This window comes from Anser brachyrhynchus, assembly GCF_964034855.1.
Source record: "Anser brachyrhynchus genome assembly, chromosome: 3".
In the NCBI taxonomy this organism is placed as follows: domain Eukaryota; kingdom Metazoa; phylum Chordata; class Aves; order Anseriformes; family Anatidae; genus Anser; species Anser brachyrhynchus.
Window position 1 is genome coordinate 107,373,793 of NC_137696.1, and position 27,491 is coordinate 107,401,283.

At 40.2% G+C, this 27,491-nt stretch overlaps 2 protein-coding genes across 4 annotated transcripts in view; one reads left to right on the top strand and one right to left on the bottom strand.

Annotated features, from left to right (window-relative positions):
* Positions 1–14,683, bottom strand: part of EIPR1 (EARP complex and GARP complex interacting protein 1) — a 72,055-nt gene extending 57,372 nt beyond the window's left edge. For both annotated transcript variants that reach the window (XM_080587770.1, XM_080587769.1), the window contains exons 1-2: positions 14,528–14,683; positions 2,416–2,499 (exon numbers count right to left, since the gene is read on the bottom strand). In XM_080587770.1, the coding sequence (XP_080443896.1) occupies positions 2,416–2,499; positions 14,528–14,569 (126 nt within the window). In that variant the 5' untranslated portion in view covers positions 14,570–14,683. The remainder of the gene's footprint in view (positions 1–2,415; positions 2,500–14,527) is intronic.
* The window catches only part of TRAPPC12 (trafficking protein particle complex subunit 12), a 54,284-nt gene continuing 41,398 nt past the window's right edge, over positions 14,606–27,491 (top strand). For both annotated transcript variants that reach the window (XM_080587767.1, XM_080587768.1), the window contains exons 1-3: positions 14,606–14,727; positions 15,166–16,382; positions 20,348–20,464. In XM_080587767.1, the coding sequence (XP_080443893.1) occupies positions 15,171–16,382; positions 20,348–20,464 (1,329 nt within the window). In that variant the 5' untranslated portion in view covers positions 14,606–14,727; positions 15,166–15,170. The remainder of the gene's footprint in view (positions 14,728–15,165; positions 16,383–20,347; positions 20,465–27,491) is intronic.

Here is a 27,491-nt window from a genome sequence, read left to right on the forward strand (position 1 = left end):
GAACAAACTCAGAACTCCGAGGTAAAGAATAGCAACATATTCACAACCTTAAGGCAAAACTTCCAACAGGATCAAGGCATAAGGAGCAATTCCTATTTTTTTTAATACAGTAAAAACATAATTGGCTTTTACATCTCAAAGTGGATCCCTCAAATTGACTGAATCAGATATTTAACAGAGAATTTATTATTTAACAATATTTAATTATTTATTTAACAGAGAAATTATGTGAACTATGTGAAGATCTTACTTTAAAAATTAAAATTTTAGTTTTTTGCACAAGGCACGATCAGATCTGCTTAATTGGTTTGTTCTCAGTTATCTAAAAAAAAGGGGGGAAGGAAACCTTCCCCTGGAGTCTCCTTCAGCAGCTCCACTGAAGTCCCTACAGGTGAACTACAAATCAAAATTCCATTTACTTCACTTGCACGTATTCTGTGCCTGCACTAACCAGGTTAAGAGGGTCACTTGGCACAGAAAGTAAAGGACTTCAGCCATCTGAAGCCCTTTAAAAACACAGGTAACCAATTTCTCCTCTGCTGTTATATTTCTGCCTCAGCTGACATCACCAATCGCTGGAGACCCTGCTGGAACACAGAACTAACCAATTAAAGGTCTAGGCTAAAACTTTCAGGAAATACGGAATTTAATTCTTATATGAGGATATCATTTATAACCTTTCAAGTTGAAAACTGCTATCTTTTGCAGCATATCAAACACCACGGTCCTCCAGTTCATCAGCTTTACACAAAGAACCACAAAGTTCCAGACACACCCTGGTGTCTTTATGCTATCGATCCTCTTAACCTTGTACATCTGAATACATGAAGTTTTATTTATCATATGGAATGGCAATTATGCTAAAGACAATAAATTATCATAGAATTCTCACAGTACCAAGTACGGTACCAGTGCGATGCCACGAAGACAAATACTAGCAGAAACATTCACCTATACTAACTGTCTTACACAAGCTCCATTTCTGCATGTTGTCATCCTTCAGTTATTGAATCCCTGGCTTTCTAACTTTTCCCTGTACAGTACAGAAGTGAGCCTCACCTGGGGTAAATCAGTGCAGCGTATGGACGCTATAGACAAGGATGCCAAAAACAGTAAGTGTAAGCCTACAGGTAGAACTTCCTCAACGTGACTGTAGCATCCTGATTAAGGAGGTTTGTTGTCCTAGTTCTAATGGAAAACACCTTTTGGAAGTGAGCAGTTTTATTATCAGTATCTGCACAAAGGAGTTACCTGTCTGCTGTAATTATGATGGGAAAGGCCTGAACACAAGCCCAAGTACTGAGGGAAAAAAAGTTAAAATTTGAAAGAACAAAATCATTTGATTCTCCTGTAAGTTTGGAGAAATTACAAGAAATGACTATTGCAAGGAGACTAAAACTACTGCTTTCAGAACAAGATCACTCTTTTTCTTCAATTATGCAATCCCCATAACTGATTTTCTTACATCAGGCTCTCATGGGCTGCAGAGGAGACATGGGAACTGTTTCAGCCTGACCACTGCCATGCTCTGTCCTTACATAATGCCATGCCATTAAGGTAAACCATTAAAGTATTTTGGATTCTAACAAAAAAGACTGAAGATAACCAGGAGAGTTCTGAGAAAGACAGATCAAAACACAATAAAGTGCAGTATGTTTCCTGCATACATTTCCGAAAACATCCGGTAAATGCATCAAACTAAGAACAGCAAATGAAGCTGCAGTTCAGTTCTTACAAAAGCCACCTCTGTAGCCTCCCCGCTACTCTCATCCACCTGACACCTACACCCAATACAGTTTTCCAATTGTTCTGGCACTCAAGATCTCCTTTCAGTATGAACATATTTATTGAATTTTAGTCATAAAAAATAAGATTACTGTAAAATTAGAAGTACCGTATTCTTAACTACAGAAGAAACAGCCCAACAGAAATTGAGCCAATTTCCCTCAAATTTTAAACTTACTGAATTTATGATAAGAAAGTACACAGCTGATTACCAATAACTAAAAAAAAAAAAACAGTTTATGAAGCTTCACATACACAGAACTATACACATGTCAGGAGTCCCATAAGAGACAATCAAGACATACTTTGCATGTCTTCCATGCCTTAAAGACAGCTCCAGAGAATCTAAAGATTTAAATCCACAAAAACACAGCAGTTGCTTCATTAAGTCAGTCTGATTTAGTCATACAATTTAAAATAATTTAATCTTCCAGAAATATACACATTAACTTACATTTCTTAACAGATTCTTAGTATCCTACTCACAGAAGTCTTGAACTTGACTATCACTTAAAGTTCAAACTGATACGGGGAGTGGGGGATAGAAGGAAGAAATTTGAAAGATATGGGAACAATGTTAGAACAAAAAGAGAAGAAAAAATTACAACTGACATTTGACCAAAAAATTACCTGATTATCATATCTAAGAGACTGTGTTCCAACCAAAAATCTTATTGCATCCGTTTCTGCTGTCTGAGGTGTTAAAGCTCGAGCCTAGGGAAAGAGAAAGCCATTAGAAAAGTCCCATTAATACAATCCACTAACTTCAGCCAAAAATCTTTAATCTTATGTATCTATCATTTCAAACATTATATTCTTACAACTTGTACAGTTTCCTGCCCTTTATGTCTATTTTAGTTAATACATTTTTCTGCAGTTTCTCACATTTGTGACGTGCATGGAAGATACAGGTCCTAAATGTATTATCTGGCCTTCATCATAAGTGAAAACATTCATCGTTAAAGCAATTCTTCCAAATTAATTCCCTTTCATGAATCAGGAATGAAGAAAAACAAAACAGAACAACTCTTAAATATATTGGCTATGATATCAAAAAAAAAGCTTTTATTGCAGAAGTTTCCACACCACTGCTCCCCCCAAACAATTTAGACTGAAGAACTCCACATAAAAATGAAGCCATCCTTTTCCTCAGCACTAAACACCAAGCTTAGAAAAAAGAATTTACAAACAACTCATTTTTTCTTTTTCAATTCTAGACCACTAAGAGTTGTCTGAATGACTGGAGAATTAACTTGTTATTTATCTACCAAAAATTGTCATAATCCTACATGATTGTAATATTACGGTTAATGAGAATGCTAGATTCTTCACCTTACAACAACCACAATCTTGGAAGGAGCAAATCAACAGTTAAGAACCTCCTATATATGGAAGACACTGAGAAATAAACTATAGTTTGAATTAATAATAAACCATAAGAAACCCATAAGAAACTAATAATGCATAGTTATTAGTTTGTACTAGTCAGTAGTAGAGGCTCAGCTAATTTTGAGTTCATGGTAGATAAGCAGAATAAACTTATTCATAAAGGCATTTCTAGCAACCATAAATAAAGTAGCATATATCCACTACTTTCCCATATAAAAAAAATAACCTAATAATGAGTTCGTTGTGTGTTTTTCTTTTTTAAACCTAAACACGGAGAGAGAAAAAACAAAACAAAAAAGCCAGACCTTTGCAATTCATACCCTACTTGGCACAAAATAGTTCAGATTTCTTCATACACTGGAGCCTACATGGTAAGCAAGTACTTCAGGACTCATAGCTGCAGACTGGCACCGCGTGCTGCCCTCGTGTTTTGCAGCTAGCCAGTGATTACATTCTGTATTCAGGCCCATTAGCTTCAAGATAGTCTTGCCTAAAACTTACAGATTAATATCAGAAAGATGCCTAGAAGCGTGGAAAGATGAATTTCAACTAGATCACAATACATATACTTAAAACAACGATGTAGTACTAGCATAGCAACTTGAAGAAACTGATTTTTCTTAAACAAGGCAAAGCAATCCAGGCCCTTGTCTGGCAACAAAAACAAGAATAAACTTATTTTTCAGAAAAAAACTCTGAATTACACAGGGTGGATATATCTTGCATCTGAAATATTAGAAAGTAATTTAGACAATGTAATGTTTTGCTCAATCTTGAGCATAAAAGGTTAAAAAATGTAATGAGCTTAGTAAGTGTAGGCTACTAACGTAACATTTATACGGGTGGGTAAAAAACACTAGAGAACATGGTTCAGTTTGTGCTCAAAACACACTCAAATGTAGATCAGAGACCAGTTTGAATCCTTACTGATGTGTTTTTGCTCTCCTATTTATACAGCACCTACCTACAACAGGCCTAGACAGTGTTTCTAATTGACAGAAACAATAGTTCACCAAGAAGACTGCAGAAAAGCTTTTGCTTTGTCTTAAGAAGCATTTACATTTGCAGATCTCTAGCAAAGAGCTTCTATTTCAGACCTCCTTTCAATTACAGTGAAATTAACACTAGAAGTAAGCCAATGGCAACGTGTCTCTTTCAAGCAAACAAGCTTCCTTAGTTTCTGCAAGTTGAGCAGAAGAAGAGACCTCCAGGATCTTTAATATAATAAAGAAACAAGGGAGGTTTTCACCCTTCTCCAAGCCTTTCAAGTAGATCTAATGTGTTCGCTTTCAAGAATGAATCGTGTTAAACACAAAATGCCCAAACTAAAATGGTAAATTACTGTTTATTGTCCATCATAAAAGACTACAACATCCATATTCAACATCCATATGGGGTTCAAACTCATCCGTTGTTCACAAGTAAGGACCATCTTACTCTTGAAATGAATAGAATTATGATGGGCTATCATGGAGAGAGATATGTCTAATTTTGTCTACTTGTAGTTACATTTTGAGAAAAAGAATGCTGTTTCAGCAGGCAAAGCCACTGAATAACCCTTGTGATGAACCATGTCTCTGCATTGGGAGCGCTGTCAAAAGTCTACAAGAAAAGTGCCTCAGATTTGCCATCTTGCCCTATAACCTGTCAGAGCAGGTTGCAATTAACATCTTTCAAAAAGCATCCTGCCTCATGGTTGCAGCAATTAGAAACTAAACAAAGAGCATAGTATAATGAGTATCCATTAATCTAGACCAATAAAGCCCTATCTTATACAAAGCCAGTTATCTAAGGAACACTGAACTGCATATAGACCTGAAAGGATCTATATCCCAAGATATTTAAGTTTAATTTACCAGGAAAATTGACACGATGCATGGTATCACACACTGGCCAGCAAAGCCCCACCTAACTGGTGCTTCTAGACAATGCAACAACTTAAGTAATTAGATCACCTCATTTTTAAAGAGGGTCTAAGATTAGGATAAAGGTTATTAACAATGTGAGAGTAAGGCATCATGAGCTATGAGGAACCTTTTGTTTACAGGTCTAAACTTCTTACTCACCACGAAGCTCAGACAGGAACCTCTATAAAAAAATGTGCACGGCTTAAAACCAGGTAAAGAGCGTTATAAGACTGGGATGATACTGCAGCAGCCCAATTGTGATCAATATTCCCAACCAAATACTTTAACAGCCTAAAAGGAAGTTTAGAAATACACAGTCAAAAATCCCACCCAACTAACACAAAGCAGATACCACCTTTGCAAAGCAAACACCAAGGACTTCTCAATGCCATCTGCCAAGAAAACCAAATGAACCACAGGCCTTCCGAAGTCTATGCATTTATTCTGCATAGTATTCTGTAGCTTCTCCAGTCCTGATTTATTCCACAAAATTAAGGGTTACACACACAACAAAACAGAAAACCCACAGAATCTAACGATGATTAATTCCTCCTTGTGTTTTCAGAAAACAAAAGTCTCTATGGATGACAACAAATGCTGCCCAACATGTGCTGAGATCCAGGACACAGCATCGCTGCACTCCAAAGGCATTTCTGACCAGCACACTTTGCATCACAGGGCTGCAGCTGCCTATTCTGCCTGCACGGAGTCTTCCAAGGTGACAAAATCGGTCTGGAGAGAAACTGAGGTTGAGGAAGAAAGGGGGAAAAAAAGTTTAAGACTCCAGCGTAAGGAATATCACATGTACTGGAATACTGAAGTACACTATTTTATGCTTAAAATAGAAACACCTGTTTCCATGTCAAACTCAAAATAAACTTAATAAAAAATAAACTGTACTGCTACAATACAGCTAAAGCTATTTTTAAGCTTTCTAAAGCAAGGTGTGAACTCATAGTCAAACAGACATCAACCTGAACAGTCTATAGCAATGGTCACACTAAAATTCAATATGAGTCAGAGAGACAGAATCAAGCCAAACATAATGAACTGGTGTTTCTTCGTTTACTGCATCCTAAAGTACTTCATAGAGCCATAAGTTACATACCTGGAGAGGGAAAAGCTTATGAATACAAAAATAAAAATTCTAAGATAGCATTCATAATGCATCATCTGTTCCCAAGATAGTCAAGCTGCCATGCTTTTAGTAGCAGAAGTGCAAGTTCTGAATGAACTTTGAATAAAAATTATACCACTATCATAGCAGAAAAGAAATAAAACTAATACCATAGCAAAAAAAACACCTTGGATGAACAGAAATAAAAAGGAGAGGGATGGTGGTAATAGGGTGATGGAGGCATGAAGGCTCATTGGGGTAGTAATGAGTTACTTAAGCGTGGGTTTTTCTAGAAAAGAGAACAAAAATTTAAATTATTTATTAGTTTCACACATGATCTGAAATCCAATGTTAGCTTTTCCCACTGGAGATGGAACATCTCATATTGAGATTTCACATCACCTCCCCATAAGCAAATATATAAATAACAAATGATATAGAAAACATTTTCCCTGCTACTATTCCTGTAACTGAAAATGCAGCCACAGTACACACAACCAGAAAGGAAACATTGTCTACTCCATTACCAGAAAGTAAATCCTTCCTTTACTATATGGATTGAAGGATTAATTGCAGACATGGAAACAAGACTAAGCACTGCTTATGGGTGTCCACACTCAGACTGCGTTACTTGTGAAGTTACGCATTCTGGGCTTAATTTTTGTTCACTGACCTGAAATCTAAGGTGTTTGGTTTGTTTGTTTGCCTTAAATTTGGATCTTTGCAGTCAGACTATAACTGCTTCAGCAGCAGTTACTGCCCTTTCCCACTTAATAGCAGAGTTAGAACAATAACTGAAGTTGAACACAAAGTCCTCCTTTGTTTCACTTTATTTATTTAGCTTAAACTAATCCACTGTTCATTTAAAGTGCTTAAAGGGAGGGTATAGAGAAGAGCACATCTGTGTTCTTCAAGGTACACAGCAACACACTGAGAGGCAGCAAAGACAGGTTTGCAACATGGGAAGATTCAGACTAGACATTACCAAAAAAATTCTCAGTGATGGTTGTCACACATCAGAGCTATGTTGTGGAATCTCAACCAAGAAAATAATCAAAGCTCAGTTGGACAAGCCCTTGAACAGCCTTGAACAGCCTCATCTATTGAACCTGCTTTGAGAAGGGGGTTGAAAAAGGTGACCTCCGCAGGTCCCTTCACACCCAGGTCATTTTGCTGTCCTATGAAAGACCCTTGCAGAAGTAATCAGAGGTGGTCACACAATTTACACAATCTTCATCAGTAAAACCATACAGATTGTCATTATAGCTCCTGTTGATGTGAGGTATTATACCAGATTTCCATCCCTATCTCCAATACGGTTAGTTATGCACCCACTAGAAGATCCCATCTTACTTCTAATAGCGCACTTGTTTGGTTTTTATCAAAAACACAGTGCTGATGTGTCCCTGATGTTGCTGACTTCAGAGAGGCATCTCCACTTTTGAAAGCTTAACATTGCTTCTTACTCAGTTCAGTCTGTGCCAGAGAACTGAATAATTGCCTAATCTGCAGCAGAAGAGAAACTCAGAACCCAGAACTGCTAGAGATTCAGATATCTAGTAAGCCAACAACTACCATTGGCAATTCACAGACTCATGCGAAACTGCACTGCCCTGTGTCAAAGACAAAGGTGCAGACACATCTCTGTCAAGAAAGCATACTCATTGGGGAAAAGGAAAAAAAGTATAAAACTGGTTCAAAAATATTTTTAAAAAATGAACATTGATAGCAATGAAGTGTTAAAGAGTTTGTAAAAGTTCACATAGAATCATCAAGGTTGGAAAAGACCTCCAAGATCATCTGGTCCAACCATCCCCCTACTACCAATGTCACCCACTAAACCGTGTCCCTAAGCACCACGTCCAACCTTTTCTTCAACACCCCCAGGGGCGGTGACTCCACCACCTCCTTGACCAACCCGTTCCAATGCCTGACTGCTCTTTCTGAGAAGAAATGTCTCCTCATTTCCAACCTGAACCTCCCCTGGCACAACTTGAGGCCATTCCCTCTAGTCCTATCACTGGTTATCTGCGAGAAGAGGCCAACCCCCAGCTCCCCACACCTTCCTTTCAGGTAGTTGCAGAGAGCAACAAGGTCTCCCCCGAGTCTCCTCTTCTCCAGACTAAAAAACCCCAGCTCCCTCAGCTGCTCCTCATACAACTTTTGTCCCAGACCCCTCACCAGCTCCGTTGCCCTTCTCTGGACACACTCAAGCACCTCAATGTCCTTCTTGTAGTGAGGGGCCCAAAGCTGAACACAGCACTCGAGCTGCAGCCTCACCAGAGCTGAGTACAGGGGAACGATCACCTCCCTGGTCCTGCTGGCTGTGCTATTCCTGATACAAGCCAGGATGCCATCGGCCTTCTTGGCCACCTGGGCACACTGCTGGCTCACGTTCAAGTGAGCATTGACCAACACCCCCAGATCCTTTTCCTCTGCACAGCCTTCCAGCCACTCCAAAACTCTACCCACATGAAACATTTCCAGCCACATGAAACCCTACATGAAGGCTCTACCTACTTATTCCAATATATAATTAGAAGACCAAATTTATACAAGCACGACAGAAGCCTTGCTATACATCAATCTGAAGTAACGCCTGATTATTATTGTCTATTTGTGGCCAAATGAAGATGAGATACTGTATCACCTAACATGAACTGGCTACCAGATTGTAAGAACACTTGTTAAAATGATTCAAGGAAGAAAGGACCAGAAATTTGGAAATGATCATGCACCTTCCTGAATCAGATTTTGCTGAGCACACTGCAGGCAAAGCACAAAGATCCTGTGAAAGTGCAGGAAATGGCCAAACTGCCTGATGAAGATACAGCAAAGTGTGCTTGGAAAGGAATGAAACAATGTGTTGAAGAAGAAAAAAAATCCTACCGTTGCCTTGAGGAAAATTGAACTTTCAGGGAAAGCCATTTAGACTAAAGCTAGTAAGACCCACTCCCAACAGGAACATTGAAGATGAAACCAAGGAAGAGAAAAAGGTGAATGAAGAGGTTGCTATAAGCTGTGGGGAAAATAATTTTTCCCCTCCAGTGATGGGGAAACAGGTGCAGCTACACACCAGAGAAAAGTTGACCCAAGAGCAAATTGCAACAATCTAAGGAAACGAACAAAGGCAGGCTTGGGCAAAGACTTCAAACTTCTATGCCAAGAAGACAGACGTACTCATCAGGACAAACCCAATCTGTCATAAGTTACTCCTGTCAGGCACACACGTGCTTAACAGATCCTATTGCATATAATAGGATTGAATATAAAACAATATGATTGTAATTGCGGTGAAAAGAGTAACAGGCTCACAGTGAATGAAGCTTTGACACCATGTAAGAGTTGCTCCCTTGTCTTAGAAAGAAGTCTTGAAACGCATCACACAATGGACAAAGACAACTGCAAATGCTCAGCAGAAATAAACATTTATTTATGTAATGCAAAGAGCATGTAAAAACCTAAAATACAAGTGTGACTAATAGGGTATAAAGTGGTAGAAGCAGCACTCACCATGCCAGAACACAGGGAACCCCAACTGGAATGGGGGTTTCACACAAGCTGTGTGTGATGTTGGGCAAAGACCCCCTTCTGTCAAACCCTAACAACCCAGCCTCCTGGCAGAGGGACAGAATAATGAAAACCTCAGAGAACGCAATGGGACAGACTGCAGAGAGAGGGATCCTTGGCAACAGCAACAGATTATCCAGAGGAAGACAGTGACAAGCCTCTAAAAGATAAAGTTTGGTTTAAAGTGAGTATCTTAGGCTGTTACTACCTAGGGTGTTAATACGCAAAAATAAATAAAGTCAGTTGAGTAATCTCAATACTTCTACAAATTTTGTCTAGCTGATGCACTGCATTGGTTTGGTATCAGTAAACAAAACACTGCCCCTAACATGTGAATATCTGCATTACATGCAATACAATCAGAAGAATATGCGTAGCCCATGTATCATCTGAAAATCATATAAACAATCTGTACTAACTAAGCAGTGGAATTGCAATGCAAGATGTAAAGGACACAGTATTTGGTTTGCAGCCCCCAAACCTGAATTTAAAGTCATTTGACCATCTGTTTATGCTCAAACCCAGAAACAGCCTGCAGCCACTTGCAGGGGAGGGGGAGGACAAGGGCTGGCTTTGCTGCTGCCCCATTCTGGAGGGAAAAAGCTGTCGTCCTTCCACCCCAGGGATGCCCCAGACTTATGGCATGCACGATACTTTTGTCTTCTGGCATATTTTCAATTTTCAAGCAGGTACACCTTGCTCTTTACTAAAGTAGGACACCCTTGCTTCTCCCATCACAGCAGGAGACCCTCCTCCACCGACTGTCAGAAGCTGCAGTGAACCCACCGGAGAAGAGGCTGGCAGCACACGCAGCCCTAGCGCTCTGCCAGCTGCTCTCAAACCCTGTAAAACCCAATTCCCACCACCAAGCTATTCCAAAGACTGACAGCCTCTGTAAACCTTCACAGCTACAACAGCAACCCTCACTAAAAGGTGCATGGCACAATCATCCACAGAAATCCCCCTTTCACGCTGTCACTGCTCACTTGTAATGAGCAATCATCCTTCATAGCTCCTACAAGTCCACATAACTATAGCTTCTTATTGCCATTAGGCTCTACCATAGCCAGTATTACCGAGCTCCTGCTAATTGCTTGAGGCTTTAAAAAGAAGCAGTTTCCATCTCATCCACTTCATACATTATGAAGATCTTTGGAGGATTACTTGACGGAGTTTTGCATTTATCTACTTTTTTTGTATGTGTTTCTCCAATAAGCCTTTAAACCCCTTAAATATGTTTGACTGGAGCTCCACAGATATGCATCCTGGAGGACATGAAGTGGGAGGCAAATAAAAAAACTAACTAGAACTATTCTTATGAGTACCAATTCTGTACATTTTAATCCAGGCTGAGAGCAAAGTAATACCGGGAAAGAAAGAAGCCTGAGAAAAACACCAGGAATTTCACTAAGACATTATCATGCAGTTTCTTGAACCAACTGAATTTTCTAAATAAATCCTCCAAAGACATCTCTAAAGCAATAATCAAAACGATCATCTTCACTGAGAGAAACAAGACAGTTTTCTCTCATCTCACAAGCCATCAGAAAGGCTGTCCCAAGGAAGAAGAAAACTCCACAGCCAACAAACCATAGCCTCTGTACCTGCTCCGCTTCTGTACAGGGGGCATGGCTGAGCCTAAGAGGATGCAGAGGTTTCCCTCGGTACTGCACGTGTGGCCTGCATCTTCCGGCAGTCCAGCTGCTCCCCCTCTCCTTCAAATAAGTCTACACCTGCCGTCTACCAGAAGAAAGATAAATCACTAGAGCTATTCTCAGTGCATATTAATTTTATACATACACTGACATTGTACACAACCTGTAATCCAGTCAGTATTTTGCACTGCTTTAAATTGGTTTTCCTGAAAAGTCACATTTTCCTTTACAGAAATTAAGTCTTGCCTTACTCTTACAGGCAGGCATAAAACTCTAAATCAACAGGACTCTGACCATATTTGTAAAATCTGCTAACAAGCAGCTAAAAATTTCAGTAGGGGTCAAGTATTGCTTACTACTACAGGACCACAAAGCAGTACACAAACAGTGACAAAGCATTAATGTGCTCATTAAGGATGACTTCAGCCAGTCTGAATCTCAGGGTGCAGCTGTAGCTGCTCTTGTGTTGCACAGCCCTGCAGCCACCCAGCAGGCTCTCAACTGCCCTGCTCTCAGGTGTGTTACACTTCCCTCTTGGCTTTGCAAGATTTTGGTGGTTTTGGTGTTGGAGTTGGCTTTTTGTTTGTTTGTTATTGGGGGGGTTGTTTTTGTTTTGGACATGCAACATTGAGGATTACCTGACATACTAAAATTCATCTCAGTATCTTCAAAATCCATTAAATATGCCGTAATTACCATTCTCTGGCACAAGGTACTATCTCCCTCCCTCCCCCCTTGCTACTAGCTAGCTGCTGCATGCTTTTGAAAAAAGGTGGGATATAGGTCGTGCCCCCAGGAGTCACAGCTGGCATTGCAACCCAGCCAAATACTCATGTCCTGGAAAGCACCCTCCGCGCATCTCGTGTCCAGAGGTATAAGCATCATCCAGCCAACCTTAAACTAAAGCCAGTGAGGCACTTCCAGCATTCAGTACTGCTTATACACCTAATCAAAATATGACTGTTTAAACATTCAAAAAAATAGGATACAGAAAAGTTATGGATCACCTGAAAATTAAGCCTATATAACATAAGGTAAATACACTGTGTCCTCCGGGTTAGGTATCAATCATAAGCCAACTCTACACAGGGCAAATAGGAAACAGATCATTTCACTGACAAAAAAATAGCAGATCCACAGAATGGCTGAGGTTGGCAGGAACCTCTGGTGGCATCTGGTCCAACCCCTGCTCAAGCAGGGCCACCCACAGCAGGGTGCCAAGGACCACATCCAGGCGGCTTTTGGAGATCTCCAAGGAAGAGACTCCACAACCTCTGGGCAACCTGTGCCAGTGCTCTGTCACCCACACAGTAAACATATGCTTCTTGATGGGATCCTGTTTACCATGTTCTCATAATGCGGGACATTGGTGAAGTTTGCTAAAGAACCTTTCAGAAGGACATACATCTTTTATCAGGCCTAGTGATGCAAGTTAGAAGAAATAGACTGGTTTTAAGGTTTAAGCCTCTCCATTAGGGCCTTCTTCAGAAGGTATAGAGATATAATTTGCTTTAAAGTCACACTGGCAGTTAGTGAAGATCAAAACCAAAACTTTTATCTCTACGCTCCTTTTCTGTCTTACCCATAAACTATCCTTCCTTTCCCCACCCTCGGTCTCTCTCTCTAAATGCTCTGAATTAACCTTAACTCTCTTTGATTACCACCACCTTCTCAGTCCTCTTGCTCCATCATCCCACCAAAGAGCTGTTAGATGTTTCACAGAAGAAGGGAAGATGTCTGATCTGGGAGGTTGGAGGGTACATGTTCCCCAAGGAACCAGACAACACACAGGCTACCTTTCCAAAACTTCTGGGAGACTTGTCATTATAAGACCTACTCAAAAGAAGCTATGAGTTTTATTAAACAGAGGATATATCTTAGTCTGCAAATTTAAGTGTAAGTTTTATTACTTTTTAAGTGTGAGTTACAGCCAAGCATAAAATTATAGCGTATTATCAGACTTCAGTAGACTTAACATTTAGTACAGGTAAATGTTACACACCAGTTCCTATGTAAGATGAATAGCAAAATTGTTTGGCTAGGAGATCTGTTGGTACAGTGAGGATTACAGAGTACACAACTCTGAAGACAGGGCACCAAAACTTCTTACAGAGAGCCCTCATATGTTGCCTGAACACTTTCCAAGAGCACTTTGGAAAAGAAAAAGGATGTGTGTACACACACATTTCTCTTACAACATCTACTGCAGAAGGAGAACATTGCTCTGGGAGCTGCAGAAGAAACACAGCACCTCCTACCACTAATGTAATGGTGATAAGCCAGCTGTTGCCAAAGAGAACATGTAATAGCTGAGTAAAAACCTTGTTGTGGGAAGGAAACACAGGTTAGGATCTCTCCCACCTATCCTGCCACTTAATAGGATATTTTCCTAGCACTTGTAGAAACTGCACTGACACCTGTGCTCCTCCATGAAGATGACCAAGAAGTTTATGTACTACAGTAAGGCAGTCCAATAACATTCTTATAGCCAAAATGACTAGCAAAAAGGCCAAATTTGTCCTGAGGGACAAGTATACCAAATGGAAACTACAGCAAGGGACACCTACAGACATCAGGTACCTTCACAGCTGGATACAACCAAGTAAAACCCACAGCTTCTTGGAAAGATTTTCATACCATCCCCTCAAAAGAACATTAAAACAATAATAATAAGTTGAAAAAAAAACAGACTTCTTTCTGAAGAGCAGTAAGCCACAGACCACCACAAGAAGCCACTTGAGGCTGCTGGCGCTCTCCTACCACCCCAGGACCACAAAAGGAGACTTCTCAAGGCGGGGGGGGGGGACAAGGAACTGGGGGCAGAGCAGAAGCCCTACCAGCCAGGCCAGGTACAACCACGAAGAAGACAAGCCCTGCTTTTGCCTCCTGGTCCCACACCGGCGCTTTTTGCCCCCAAACCACCAAATTTCAGAGCAGGGACCCGCTCCTACCCCACGCTCACCCCGCTTACGCCCCCGGGGCGAGCAGCAGGCACCCCAAAACCACCCCACCAGCGGGTCTCTCCCCCAGGAGAACAAAACCAGGAACATTACGGAGACAAGACCGAGCTGCCCGACCACCGACAGCCCCCTCCCCGCGCCCACCTGGAACTCCAGCCCGTAGATGACCGGCGCGTCGTCCTCCATCGCCGCCGCACAGCGCGCCCCGCGCCCCGCCGCCCTTTCTGGCCCTCGCCGCTGCCCGTCGCCGGCCGCTTCCTGCAGCCGCCCCAGCGCAGGCGCCCGGCGCAGGCGCAGGGAGGGAGCGGCGGCACCGGGAGGGGGGGCGGCCGCGCCGCGCTGAGGTGACCGGGAGGGGGTCCTGGGAGGTCCTTGGGGGGTCCTGAGGGGTTTGGGGGGGGGTCCTGAGGGGGGACCTGGAGGTTCTGAGGGGGTCTGGGAGGGGGTCCCCGGGGCCCTGCCTCGCACAGGTTGCGCTGCTCTCGGTGGGGCTTCAGGTGAGGGATGGGTTGGGCTCGGGAGGCCCAGCGGCCGTACCCCCCTCTCAGGGCACCGAAAGATGGAGAAAAAGGGTTTTTTAATCATAAAAGCCTTTTTAGTGTTTTGTTCCCTGTGTAGCTATCAAAAGAAATCTATCAAATAACTGGCTGTGCTTTAAAGCAAAAATTTCGGTGTTTCATACTGATCTTCAGGAAGAATTTCAATATTAGATACTTATTAGTTACCTTGAGCAGTGCCCAGGTGCTAAAGCTAACCCTTGTACGTTTTTTTTTCTCCTTCAGCTACCATGGAGAATACAGAAAGTAACGCAAAGGGTGCCAGGAGCACCTCGGATGAAGAGGACAGCGGAAATAGGGTTCGAGAGAAAAGTCAGGAAGAAATCCTCTTCCATGAGGAAACCATCGATCTTGGCGGAGATGAGTTTGAATCCGAGGGGAATGAAACGGTGTCAGAAGATTCGAATAACTTTGTAGATAAGCTTAATGAGCAAATGATGGAGAGTGTCATTATTTCAGATTCTCCAAACAACAGTGAGGATGACACGGGTGAGCTTGGTTGCCTGCAGGAGATTGTAGAACAAATGGAAGCTAAAGGTAATCAAAAACCACCGGCGGAAGTGGGTAAAGAAGAGTTTTTGAGTACTGAGAGTGAAACTGAACACGAAGAAACACCCAAAGACATTTCTGAGATTGGAACAGACGATCAGGCATCGCTAAAGGAAGAATCAATTCAGGAAGCAGTGAAAGACGAACCAAAGTTGGGAAACGGCATTCCTGTTGAAGCAAAACCAAATAATATTGACAAAAGCAAACCTGATGACCAGATACCATTGCCCGGTACTTGCAAGCCGTCTCCTGAGGCTGAGCCTATCCCTGTGTGTACTATTTTCAGCCAAGGAAACAATGTCAATACTCAGCCACAGTTGTTCCTACCTGACGGGTTTGAGCCTCAGATGGTAAAATCTCCCAGTTTTAGTAATATAACTGAGACTCCAGTGAAGTCTAATCCACAGGTGGTTCAGCCAAGTCCGAGTCTAAGCAAGTTCTTCGGTGATCCCGTTAACACTAACACTTTAGCTTCAGATTTTTTTGATTCGTTTACTACATCCAATTTTATTTCTGTTAGTAATCCCAACGCAGGCTCCTCGGTTCCGGAACAAATGTCCTCTCTTTCAAACGGTGGAGATGGTTCTTGTGCTTCGTCTAAGCCTGCTTTCTCTGTGGGAAATGGGAAACCTGAAGCAGGTGGTCCTCCAGCAGCACTAGAAATAACTCAGTCCCCCAAGCCGTTCTCACAAATCCAAGCTGTTTTTGCTGGGAGTGATGACCCATTTGCCACAGCTTTAAATATGAGTGAACTTGACAGAAGAAATGATGCTTGGCTTCCCAGTGAGGAAACCAGAAATGTTCTAATTTCAGTTGCCACCCAGCAATACAGCACTGTGTTCATAGACAAAGAGAATCTCACCATGCCTGGACTGAAATTTGATAATATTCAGGTAAGAGTTTATGATTACGTTGTAGTCTTTCATTGTATTTTAGAAATATTGAATAAGAGCTGTACAGTAATGTGTATATCTTAATGCTTTTATATTGCCAGCTGTCATCTTGTGTGTGTTACTCCAATCCTTGTTAGAAAATTTAATGTCACTGCCTGCTTGTACATGAAAGGGCTAAAACAACGTCTGATTTATTCATAGAGATTTGTTGGGTATGTTGAAACCCAGTGTTGACAGTATACATAAAATCCAAAGCCTGTTGTATATTTTAAGTACTTTCAGTTAGTTTTTAGCCCTTCTAGTTAGTAAGATAATGCTCACATTTGAAGATAAACAAAATCAGACAGCTGTGCTATAGGGTCTGAAAGCTGACAGTGGTCTTTGCTTGTGGAGTTTACTGTTGCAGGCAAGGAGGAGATAACTTTTTTTTTCCCCTCAGTGATGTCCACAATGCTCTTAATAATGTTGACATTGGCTGAAATTGTATCATTTCTGTCTTTGCTAAGCAGTGGAAAGACTCTAGGAAAGACTGAATGCTGGAGCAAGCTACTGGGCCAAAATTATGGGGAAAACGCCAGATTAGATCCTGAAGGGAAGAACATAGTAGTGGCCCTTTTCCTTCTCATCTATCAGTCCCCAAGTGGTGAGAAGGCTCAGAGCTTTGCTTTTTTTTTGTTTTTTTATCTCCTTCTCCACTCCATCCCACCTTCCCCAAAAAATCCCTTAGAACTTGGTGAGTCATTCGGGACTGTGGAGCATTGCTCTCCTGACAGCTAATGGAATGGAATAAATGAATGATTTCTTCAAGTGGCCCCAAAGATGAGGTCTTTCTTACTGTGGGCCTCCATTTTTACCTTTGTTCTTGCTCATCTTCCTCAGTCCAGGGAAGGATTGAAGGCTCTTTTGTACTGCTTATTCCCTGAATCTGGGACCACATATATATGCAGATGTACCATTTAGTGCGTAACTGAAGAGAAAATATTACAGCTATGTCCACGTGATACATTTCTACAGTAAGACCTGATGCACAATCAGCAAAGGAATTAAAGGGATTTCCTGGTGCTTTCTTCATTGTTTGTTTTTTATAAGCAAACATCGGCATGGTGTCAAGTTTTGAAGTGCTGTATATTTGCATGAATTTCCTTACTTCTGGTTAATGTTTTTTCAGTGGTCTGAGTGTTCTCTGTCACTAGACAGACATCACTTAGTTGCTGTCCTTGTTCTGTATGATGCTGGAGCTTTGAACTGTATATGTAACTGAAACTGTAATTGTAGAGTACTTGAAATGCCAACTAAAACATTGCGGGAGGCATGTTTTTAATGTTAAATCACCTTCCAACAATGTTCATTAAAGCTTTGGTATGAATAATTTCCTAACGCTAAATGTTAATGTAAGGTGTTCAACCAGGCTGCAAAGTTAACAAAGAAATTAGTTGGAAAGTGCATTTGCAGTGAGCTGAAAAGGACTGAAATTTTGTATGACCCGTATTGAAAAGCTCACTGCTTCTTTTTTCCTGCTCGCTCAGAAAGTGTTTGTTCTTGTTACAGGTGTGTTGTTTTACAGTGGACAAATCACAACAAAAAATATTCAGTGTGCTTGATTTCAACTGCTTGTTCCTTCTCAGTGATCATTTTAAGAAACATCATTTTTAAAACTTTCTTGGATTGCGTATGTTACAGATTATCTGTACCTGTGCTTTCTAAGTGTGGGAACGAGCTGGAAGTGCTGCTCTGTCCATTATGCTTTTCTTAGTCAGTTACTGTCTGCTGTCGTGATACCCTTTTTCATCACAGTCCATCATTTGTGATGTTTCCTTCTCCCAAGAATTGCTGGGGGCATTTAACATTGTTCTGTGTTTGTTTCATGTACACACAGTCTTTTGTTAATCCTTCAGACTGTTCAGTCTGAAAGGTTGAAATCGTGTTTGTTCATAGGATGAGTAAGAGCATCAGAAGTAAAAACAAGTCCAGGTAATAAAACAGTAGTTGCAGTCTCATTCCTCAAGAAAGTAGACAGAAAACATAAATGCCTTTTCCAACCCATGGGGAAAGCGCAAACATTTATCAATTACTTTTATCATAACTAAACTTTATTGTATTTTATGCAGGTCATGCAAAAAGCTTTGTGGCTTGCTTTTTGCTCTCTGTGCTAACAGCTTCCTATGTGAATTCTTCAAGTGAACACTTTCATGTTCCTTTTGCAAATATTTTTTAAAAATTTTCTTGTTTTTGCAAATATTCATTTGTATGCCTATACTTTTTCATAGTCGTTTTCTACTTTAGCATCTTAAATGTTGAACACCATTCTAGTTACCACAGATCTGGAAGGATACAAGGAAATTAAAACAAATTAGAGAGGACTGATGGTCAGTACTGCAGAGCTTCTGTCTGAGTAGTAGCTAAAAGGAATAGGACCATTTGGCTTACAAGAGCAACAATGATCTAAAGTCCATAAAAGACAGCAAAATTTTTATGGTGAAAGAGCTATTGGGTAAGAAGCGTAACAAAAGGAGGGACCATTTTGCAATGCCTGTACTGTTCTTAAGTTGTAGAATTCATTGCCCTCAGATGTACTTTTCTGCAGAAAAAGAGACTGAAGAGAAATGTCACGGGAGGTACAAAAATGGTTGAAAATGGTAGGCAAATATGTCCCTTGGCACGGGCGGACCATAAAGTCCTGCGTGCTGCAAGTTGGACAGTTTGAGCTCGACCTGTTTTTTTAAACTACTTCCATGGACATCTGCAATTCTCTGGCAGGATGGTAGACCAGAGAGATCTTTACTCTTGTAGAACGCAGGTTATATGTCGCTTTTTAAAAAATAATGATAACAAAAATATGAGTATAATGCTAATACATTGCTGGTACTTTTTTCAGATGTTTCCTTTTCTAGATTACAAATGTGTAAAAAACACAAGATTAACAAAAATCTTTCAGAAATAATTTTTTGTATTTGCTTTTGGTACATCAATATATGTCAATATCTGGTCTGCAATTTCTCATTAGCTGCTTGAATTAAGCGTTAATTGAATTTCTTGATTATCCTTTGAAAAACTCCAAACACAGCGCTCGGAGGATTTTGGGCCACAGGTGGGAAGGCAGAGAAATAGTTGAACAGAGAAGAGAAGGTGAAATTCAGGCACAGAGGGGGCCATGTACAGAACTACTCAGTTTATTGCTAACAAACCTGGAAACAGAGCCTGGATTGAGACACTTCCTCCTAGCTGCGACATGGTGTAAAATGCAGATTTCATCTTGCCTGACTTCATAAATCTGTATTTTAAATATCTGTCTGTCCCTAGTAGTCTCAAGTCTTCAAATGAATGAACTGCTCAGATAACCCAATTTCTCTGATTGATTCCTACAGATAATTCTTTTGAAATTAAGAATACTTGTTGGAGGGTTCTTGTTTATTTGGTTTTGTGATTTCCTAAAGTTTCTGTGGATATTTAAGGCCGGCTGACCCCATGTCCCTTTATCTTTGATCAGTAGGTTGTGCTTTTCAACATTATTATCCATTATAAATATCCAGTAAAACTTACTGGATTTGTAAGATTTTTGAAGAGTATTTCGTTGGTTATTTGATGAATAATAATATATTTATGTAGTTGTATACTGTTTGTGCATATAGAGAGTATATAGTGTATATAGAGAGAGTATATATTTACTGTGGTTATTTGAAGGATAATAATTTGAAGGAAGCAAATAAGCTTGAATCTTTCTATGCTAGGTGAAACCTAAATATTGGGGGAAAAATATAGCAAATAATGTGGAATAAATCTAAAAGTTTTCATTAAACTGCTGCAAATATGCATGTACTTATATTCATTTCACATAGGAAGTACAGGAAGATAAGCAAGGTAGAAAACTATGTTGGTCACCTTTAGTTCAACATTTTATTTTGTTAAAATAATGTTTAAAAGTGTCTTGTTATGTATCTTCTTTTGTTTCTTCCATGGACACCAAGGGAGATGCAGTGAAAGACTTAATGCTTCGCTTCCTGGGGGAGCAAGCTGCTGTGAAGAGACAAGTTTTAAATGCCAACTCTGTAGAACAGTCATTTGTAGGCCTGAAACAGCTAATTGTAAGTAAGAATCTTCATAATTCAATATACATTAAATGCCACGCTTCCCTCAACATTAATGGGAGCTAATGACTGTGAGGAGGAGATGAAAAAATGCATATATCACTGTTCACAATCCTACAAAAGTACTAGCCGAAGTACAGTACTTTTTAGTAGGAATGACACTTGATTTTAAGTACTGGTAATAAAGGTTGTAGTAAACTTTTTTTTTTTACATGCAAAAGTGAGAAACAAGGTAATCTTACGTTACTGTGAACTTTATCAGATGTTACTTTTTACACAAAGCAAATGGTTTCAAAATAGATTTTAATTTTTTGTTTGTTTCTTTTCACTGTGTATGTATCTTTATGCTTTCAGAGTAATGTTTTACAGAAAGTAAGATGCTAGTTGCAAAGGGTAAGGAAAGCCGAAGTGATCATTTCAACTGCTTTATTTTTTTGGAGCAGGAAAACTACAAAAATACTTCCAAATTAAACTTTAATTTTCCGTAAGTTAAAATTTTTCCTTAACGTAAATATTTCAGACCTGAAAATTTAGCAGCCTTGTGAACCTTGCCTTATTCTTTCAACCACTGTATTCCTATATGGAACTCATTACTATTACATGGCTAAGCCTAAATTAATCTGTTGAAATGTCAAAAAGTTTTAAGCTTTTTTTATTTCTGAAAAAATGGATGAAAAGTTAGTGAGGAATTTTAAGTGTTAGCACAGTTCATATTTAGTATTTAACATTTTATAGTTTAGTTTCATTAGATTTCATGTAAAGCTCCAAAGGAGACTGTCATTTTAGGAAGATTCAGTGTGGTCTCCTCAATCATTGTTCAAGGAATTGTTCGAGGAATTCAGAGGTAATTTTTGAAACTAAACCTGAAAAAACACAGTGATCTACATCATGGAGATAAATATTTTTCTGTCCATTTTAGTGTTCTGCTTAATTGGAGAGTTCACAGAAAAAAAACTCTCATTAAGAATCCTTGTCCCACTATCTGTGCCTAAGTAGGAGAGGCCTTTTTCCCCAATCCTTTTGATCATCCAGAAGAGTTGTTTTGACATAATGGAAAATTAAATCTTTCTCTACTTGGCCTGGTAGCTTTGTCCATGTAAAATGTTCTTCTGTGCTGCAGACCATCGTGTACCTTAAATACAGTGCTGCCATTGATAGTATTCTAGCTTTGAGTGCACTCTTAAGCTCTGTAAAAGCAGTGTCACGGCTATTGGGATAAAAAGCTGGAGGCAATCTGCTGCTGTCATATTTTTTTTGCTACCTGCAGCAGATTTCTTTTAATATCTGTTTTACTGGGGGGCGTGGGTTGATAACATTGCTGCCATTCGGCCAGAAGTCAATATATTCTTGAGTTCTCAAGGCTTCCAATCGTGTTAGATGATGATTAAGTATGCAATACAACTATTTCTTAGTTTTGTTTGCAAAACTCTAAAGAAAGAATTAGTTTGGTATATTTTTTTCCTTATACATCCTTATAAATATTGCTGTTTTCTTCTGAAATTCTTAATGTGGAAAACTTACTTCTGACCGGCAACAGCCTTAAAGGTAAAAGGTATTTTGAACTTTCTTAGAAATATTAAAATTCCATTCTAGATAATATTAATTAAAAAGCTGGGTGCTTTTTACATACATGATAGGCCCGAATCAGTATAATGAGTGCTCTTTAAGCAACTGCCAATTTTACTTTCTTTATGAGTAAATTCCTGACAAAATATGTTCCGTGAATGCATCTTTTCATATGAGGGTCCACTCACAGGGAATATTCTAATAAACATCTGGACAAAATACGGAACTTGAATTCAGATACAGGTGAAAGTTGGGAATATTGCTATACAGTTTTCACAGAAACAAGATTTTTCCTTAACTGTTTGCATGGTATCCATATGAACTGCATATTGATGTACAAATTAATGAGATCATTTCTGTCACACAGTTCATTCCCTTCCTATAATGGCCAACTTCAAACTGATACCTGTGATTTAGGTGTCTACATGTGAGCTGGTGTCTAAACTCTTGAGTCAAAAGAGATCAATACAGTTTTACATCTACATTTAGATGTGTAAATCTGGAATCCCATCTAAAATGTTCAAGAACTATAACATGCTGTAGGAAGTTACCAGTGGCAACTGAAAACAAAAATGAATGCTAAGTCCTGTTAGGAAGAAAGTTGAAAGGCTACAATTCCCCAGTGGTCTTAGGGGAACAAAAAAAAAAAACAACTTTATATCAGTATTTCAAGCCTGTCTGCTCCAGAGGAATATTCTTCATTTGCGTCTGGTTACTGTTCTAATTGTGTGCGGGTGGGAAAAACACCCTAAACTGCTGACATCAGGGTCTTTAGGAAGAATCTCTGTCTGCTTCCAGAGTTCACAGAATCACAGAATCGTCTAGGTTGGAAGAGACCTCCAAGATCACCGAGTCCAACCTCTGCCCTAACACTAACGAGTCCTCCACTAAACCATATCACTAAGCTCTAAATCTAAACGTCTTTTAAAGACCTCCAGGGATGGTGACTCAACCACTTCCCTGGGCAGCCCATTCCAATGCCTAACAACCCTTTCAGTAAAGAAGTTCCTCCTAATATCCAACCTAAACCTCCCCTGGCGCAACTTTAGCCCATTCCCCCTCATCCTGTCACCAGGCACGTGGGAGAATAGACCAACCCCTACCTCGCTACAGCCTCCTTTAAGGTACCTATAGAGAGCGATAAGGTGGCCCCTGAGCCTCCTCTTCTCCAGGCTGAACAAGCCCAGCTCCCTCAGCCGCTCCTCGTAAGACTTGTTCTCCAGACCCCTCACCAGCTTCGTTGCCCTTCTCTGGACTCTCTCGAGCACGTCCATGTCCTTCTTGTAGCGAGGGGACCAAAACTGAACACAGTACTCGAGGTGCGGCCTCACCAGAGCTGAGTACAGGGGGACAATCACTTCCCTAGACCTGCTGGCCACACTGCTTCTTATGCAGGCCAGGATGCTCTTGGCCTTCTTGGCCACCTGAGCACACTGCTGGCTCATATTCAGCTGCCTATCAACCAGTACTCCCAGGTCCTTCTCTGCCAGGCAGCTTTCCAGCCACTCATCTCCCAGCCTGTAGCGCTGCTTGGGGTTGTTGTGCCCCAGGTGCAGGACCCGGCACTTGGCCTTGTTGAACTTCATACAGTTGACCTCAGCCCATCGGTCCAGCCTATCCGGATCCTCCTGCAGAACCTTCCTCCCCTCGAGCAGATCGACACACGCACCTAACTTGGTGTCATCTGCAAACTTACTGAGGGTGCACTCGATCCCCTCATCCAGATCATCGATAAAGATATTGAAGAGGACTGGCCCCAGCACTGAGCCCTGGGGGGCTCCACTAGTGACCGGCCTCCAACTGGATTTGGCTCCATTTACCACAACTCTTTGGGCCCGGCCATCCAGCCAGTTTTTAACCCAACAAAGCATATGCCAGTCCAAGCCCCGAGCAGCCAGTTTCTCGAGGAGAATGTTGTGGGAAACGGTGTCAAAAGCCTTACTGAAGTCAAGGTAGACCACATCCACAGCCTTTCCCTCATCCACCAAGCGCGTCACTTGGTCGTAGAAGGAGATCAGGTTCGTCAAGCAGGACCTACCTTTCATAAACCCATGCTGACTGGGCCTGATCGCCTGCTTGCCCTGCAAGTGCCGCATGATGACACTCAAGATAATCTGCTCCATGATCTTCCCTGGCACTGAGGTCAAACTAACAGGCCTATAGTTCCCCGGGTCTACCCTCCGGCCCTTCTTGTAGATGGGCGTCACGTTTGCTAGCCGCCAGTCAACTGGAACCTCCCCTGATAGCCAGGACTGCCGATAAATGATGGAAAGCGGCTTGGCCAGCTCCTCCGCCAGTTCGCTCAGTACCCTCGGGTGGATCCCATCCGGCCCCATCGACTTGCGTACATCTAAGTGCTGTAGCAGGTCTCCAGCCATTTTCTCGTGAATTGTGAGGGCCACATCCTGCTCCCCATCCCCTTCCACCAGTTCAGGGTGCTGGGTATCTGGAGAACAACTGGTTTTGCCGCTAAAGACTGAGGCAAAGAAGGCATCACTGTACCTTGTTCAGCATATTATATCTTGCCGCAGGTAGCTCTGCGGACAAAGTGTTTTAAAAGAGAAAATATTCTTCCTGATCTCCATCACAGTTAAGCAAAATATTTAGTGTATAGAATTTGATGATACCTAATAATTATGATGAATTTTGTTCCTATGTTGCTTTTTTAAGTTTTCTTGATGTTTCCTCCTTCTTTCCTGTTACTTTGTATGAAGAGACAGCAGTAACATTTCCATTTCTCCAATCTTCTTTTTTTGAAGTCAAAAATAACTCTTCTAGTTATCTGATAATAGATGTCTTAATCAGCCTAACATTTCTTCTTGGAATCTCTTCCAATTGAAGCTAATACCTTTTTATTATCACTGTCTAGAACTGAACACAGTAAGCTGTGTGACTTTACATGTTAATGATCGTGTTTTACCTCTTTCTATTATTCTGACACTGTAAATCGTGTGATCTCTGTGTAGTGATGTGGTCATTCTATATATTAACAGTACTTCCTGGATTATATCTCCAAATACAGATAGCAGCTCTGTTGGCCAGGATCACAAGAGAATATATTAAATTTGATTGATTCAAGTGTACATCTTGAGTAGAAAATTCTTGTCTTATAAAAGTTTCAATATCAAACTTGTGCAAGTTAAAAGATAATTCTGTGGATGAAGTTAGCACTTGCCACAAAGAGTGTTGGCAACAGAAGTTGTTTTGGAGGAATCATAGAACAGAAGTTGTTTTAAAGACAGTTAGTTGTCAGAAAACTGATGTTACCTAGAAGCTTAATAGCTGAACTTCCAAAGGTGAACCTTTTCTGATAAACAACCAACAGCAGTGTCACGTCTAAGACAAATAGCTGCTTACCAGTAACTGAACTCGGTTTGTAAAACTCAGCTAACAAGTCTTACTCAGTGTGAATTTAGTTTCGAGTTGATTTGAGGGAGATTTGTTCCAGTAGCCCAATGATGGATAGTTGGTTTATTGAACAACTGTATTGTCACAAAGTCTTTGCTATGGTATGCATAACAGATAATTGAAAATGCGTTCTTGTTAGATCAGTGGTGGTGAAGTTCTGCAGTTGAACTAGTTTTACAACTTTGAAGCTTTAAAGCGCTGTAGAGGCCAAGTGTTTATGTATTTCAACTGATAACAGAAAATCTGAGTTCCTGAAAAGTTTTGTTAATTTGGTGTAGGAACATGCATTTACCTCTTGCTTGAGTGCATGTTGTTGCTTTGTTTTACAGCATCGGATAAAAACTACACATACAAATGCAAGTTCAATTTATCTTATTTCCTCTTATTCCATATTTTAGGTTAACTTTTTACCCTCATTTGAACAAATAGTACAGTATTTCTTACTAGAGACCTTTCGGATATTTTGAGTTGTAAGGTGTTTGCAGTCATAGGAAAATTGTCTTTGATAGGTTTCATACCTAAAGAAAAGACTGCATCTTACTGCTATAAATATGCAACAGTTGCTCTAAGTAAGCAGTAATTTCTCTAAGTTACTAGACCAGGAAAGGGTTACTAACTACATTTTCTTAACTGATGTGAAAGTGCTCTACGAATGTAATTTACAGAGGAGAAGAATGTCATAGCTAGTGGAGGAGGACATTTTAATCACTTTAATGGTGTTACATGTAGAGTTAATGACTCCCTTTGAGTCTATTTTCAAAAAAAATCATATAGTGTTATTTTTGCATGTGATTAATGTTGTGCTTTTGCATATATTTTCAATTATAACAAACTTGGATACAATGGTATGGCATATGTATTTACTTTAATAAGTTAGAAATTCTCCTTAAAAATACAGGTACTTTTTTGTATTCCTTTAGTCTTCAATTTCTAATAATTTTGTAGCCGATTTGAGAGAAGGTTGGAGACACAGGCAACACAAACAATAGTTGAGGGCTTGAAGGGTTTGAGGGGGGATGTTGAATTTCTGCAACTAAAAAGCGTCAATTTATTGGATGAAATTTCAGTAGCTTACCTCTTAAGTCAAAGTTGTTTTCCTGAGAAGCCGAGTAATGTTAGAAATTCTCTTTGCGCGCCAGGTGAGTTAGCTTGTCATTGAACATATATTCTGCAGACACCCAGTCTGCAAGCTTCTTTCACAATTTTACCTTTCATTCTGTCTCTCCTACATGACTTTCCTTGCTTACCACCTGGGTATCAGTCCTGTTTGTTGCATCACCTGAGCTTCACTACTTTCCTTCAGGAAAACAATGTACACTATTTTATACAAAGAATGAATAAGAATACTTCTACAGTCATACACTCTCTTTGTTCAACTGTAATTCAGAAAATCAAGTAAAATTGGCCTGCAGGGGGAGACTTTTAAAGAACAGTTACATGTGAGAGAGTGGTGGTCAGGTACTTGGTAGCATTTTTTTCAGTCCAAATCAGTGAATATATTCATAATAGAACAAGAATGCAGTCTTTCACATATAGTGAAAATTCAGATAATTAAACTTCTTCCTTTTTTAATAAAGTATCCTAAAAATTATTAAAAATATATACATATCAATTCTTGCTTTTCCATGAATGCATACATCTCAGAAGTTGCTATGCTGCTTCATGGTTGTCCTGTTGGCCAACTTCTGCATTTCCAGTGGAATTCAAATTTTTTACCTGCAGTATGACAATGCAGATGATACATGAGGTGATCAGTGCACTACTGTAGCTGCCCTTTGAATTAGTATGGCTGCAAAATAGGGGCCAGAGTATGAAATCTCTCTGTTACTAGTAGTTTTCCCATCTGATACTTTTATTGACACGTTTTCCAAACTCTAAATGTTAGGGAGAATTTAATGAAATGCCAGTTCAGGGTGAGTATCTGAACTTTGCAAACGCTGAAATATATGTATTCTATTCCTTTATGTTTTATCAGACAAAATGCCAGTTCTCTGTTACATTTATCATTATATTTGCTGTGTTTAATAAATTCCACTTGAAAAAAGATGAC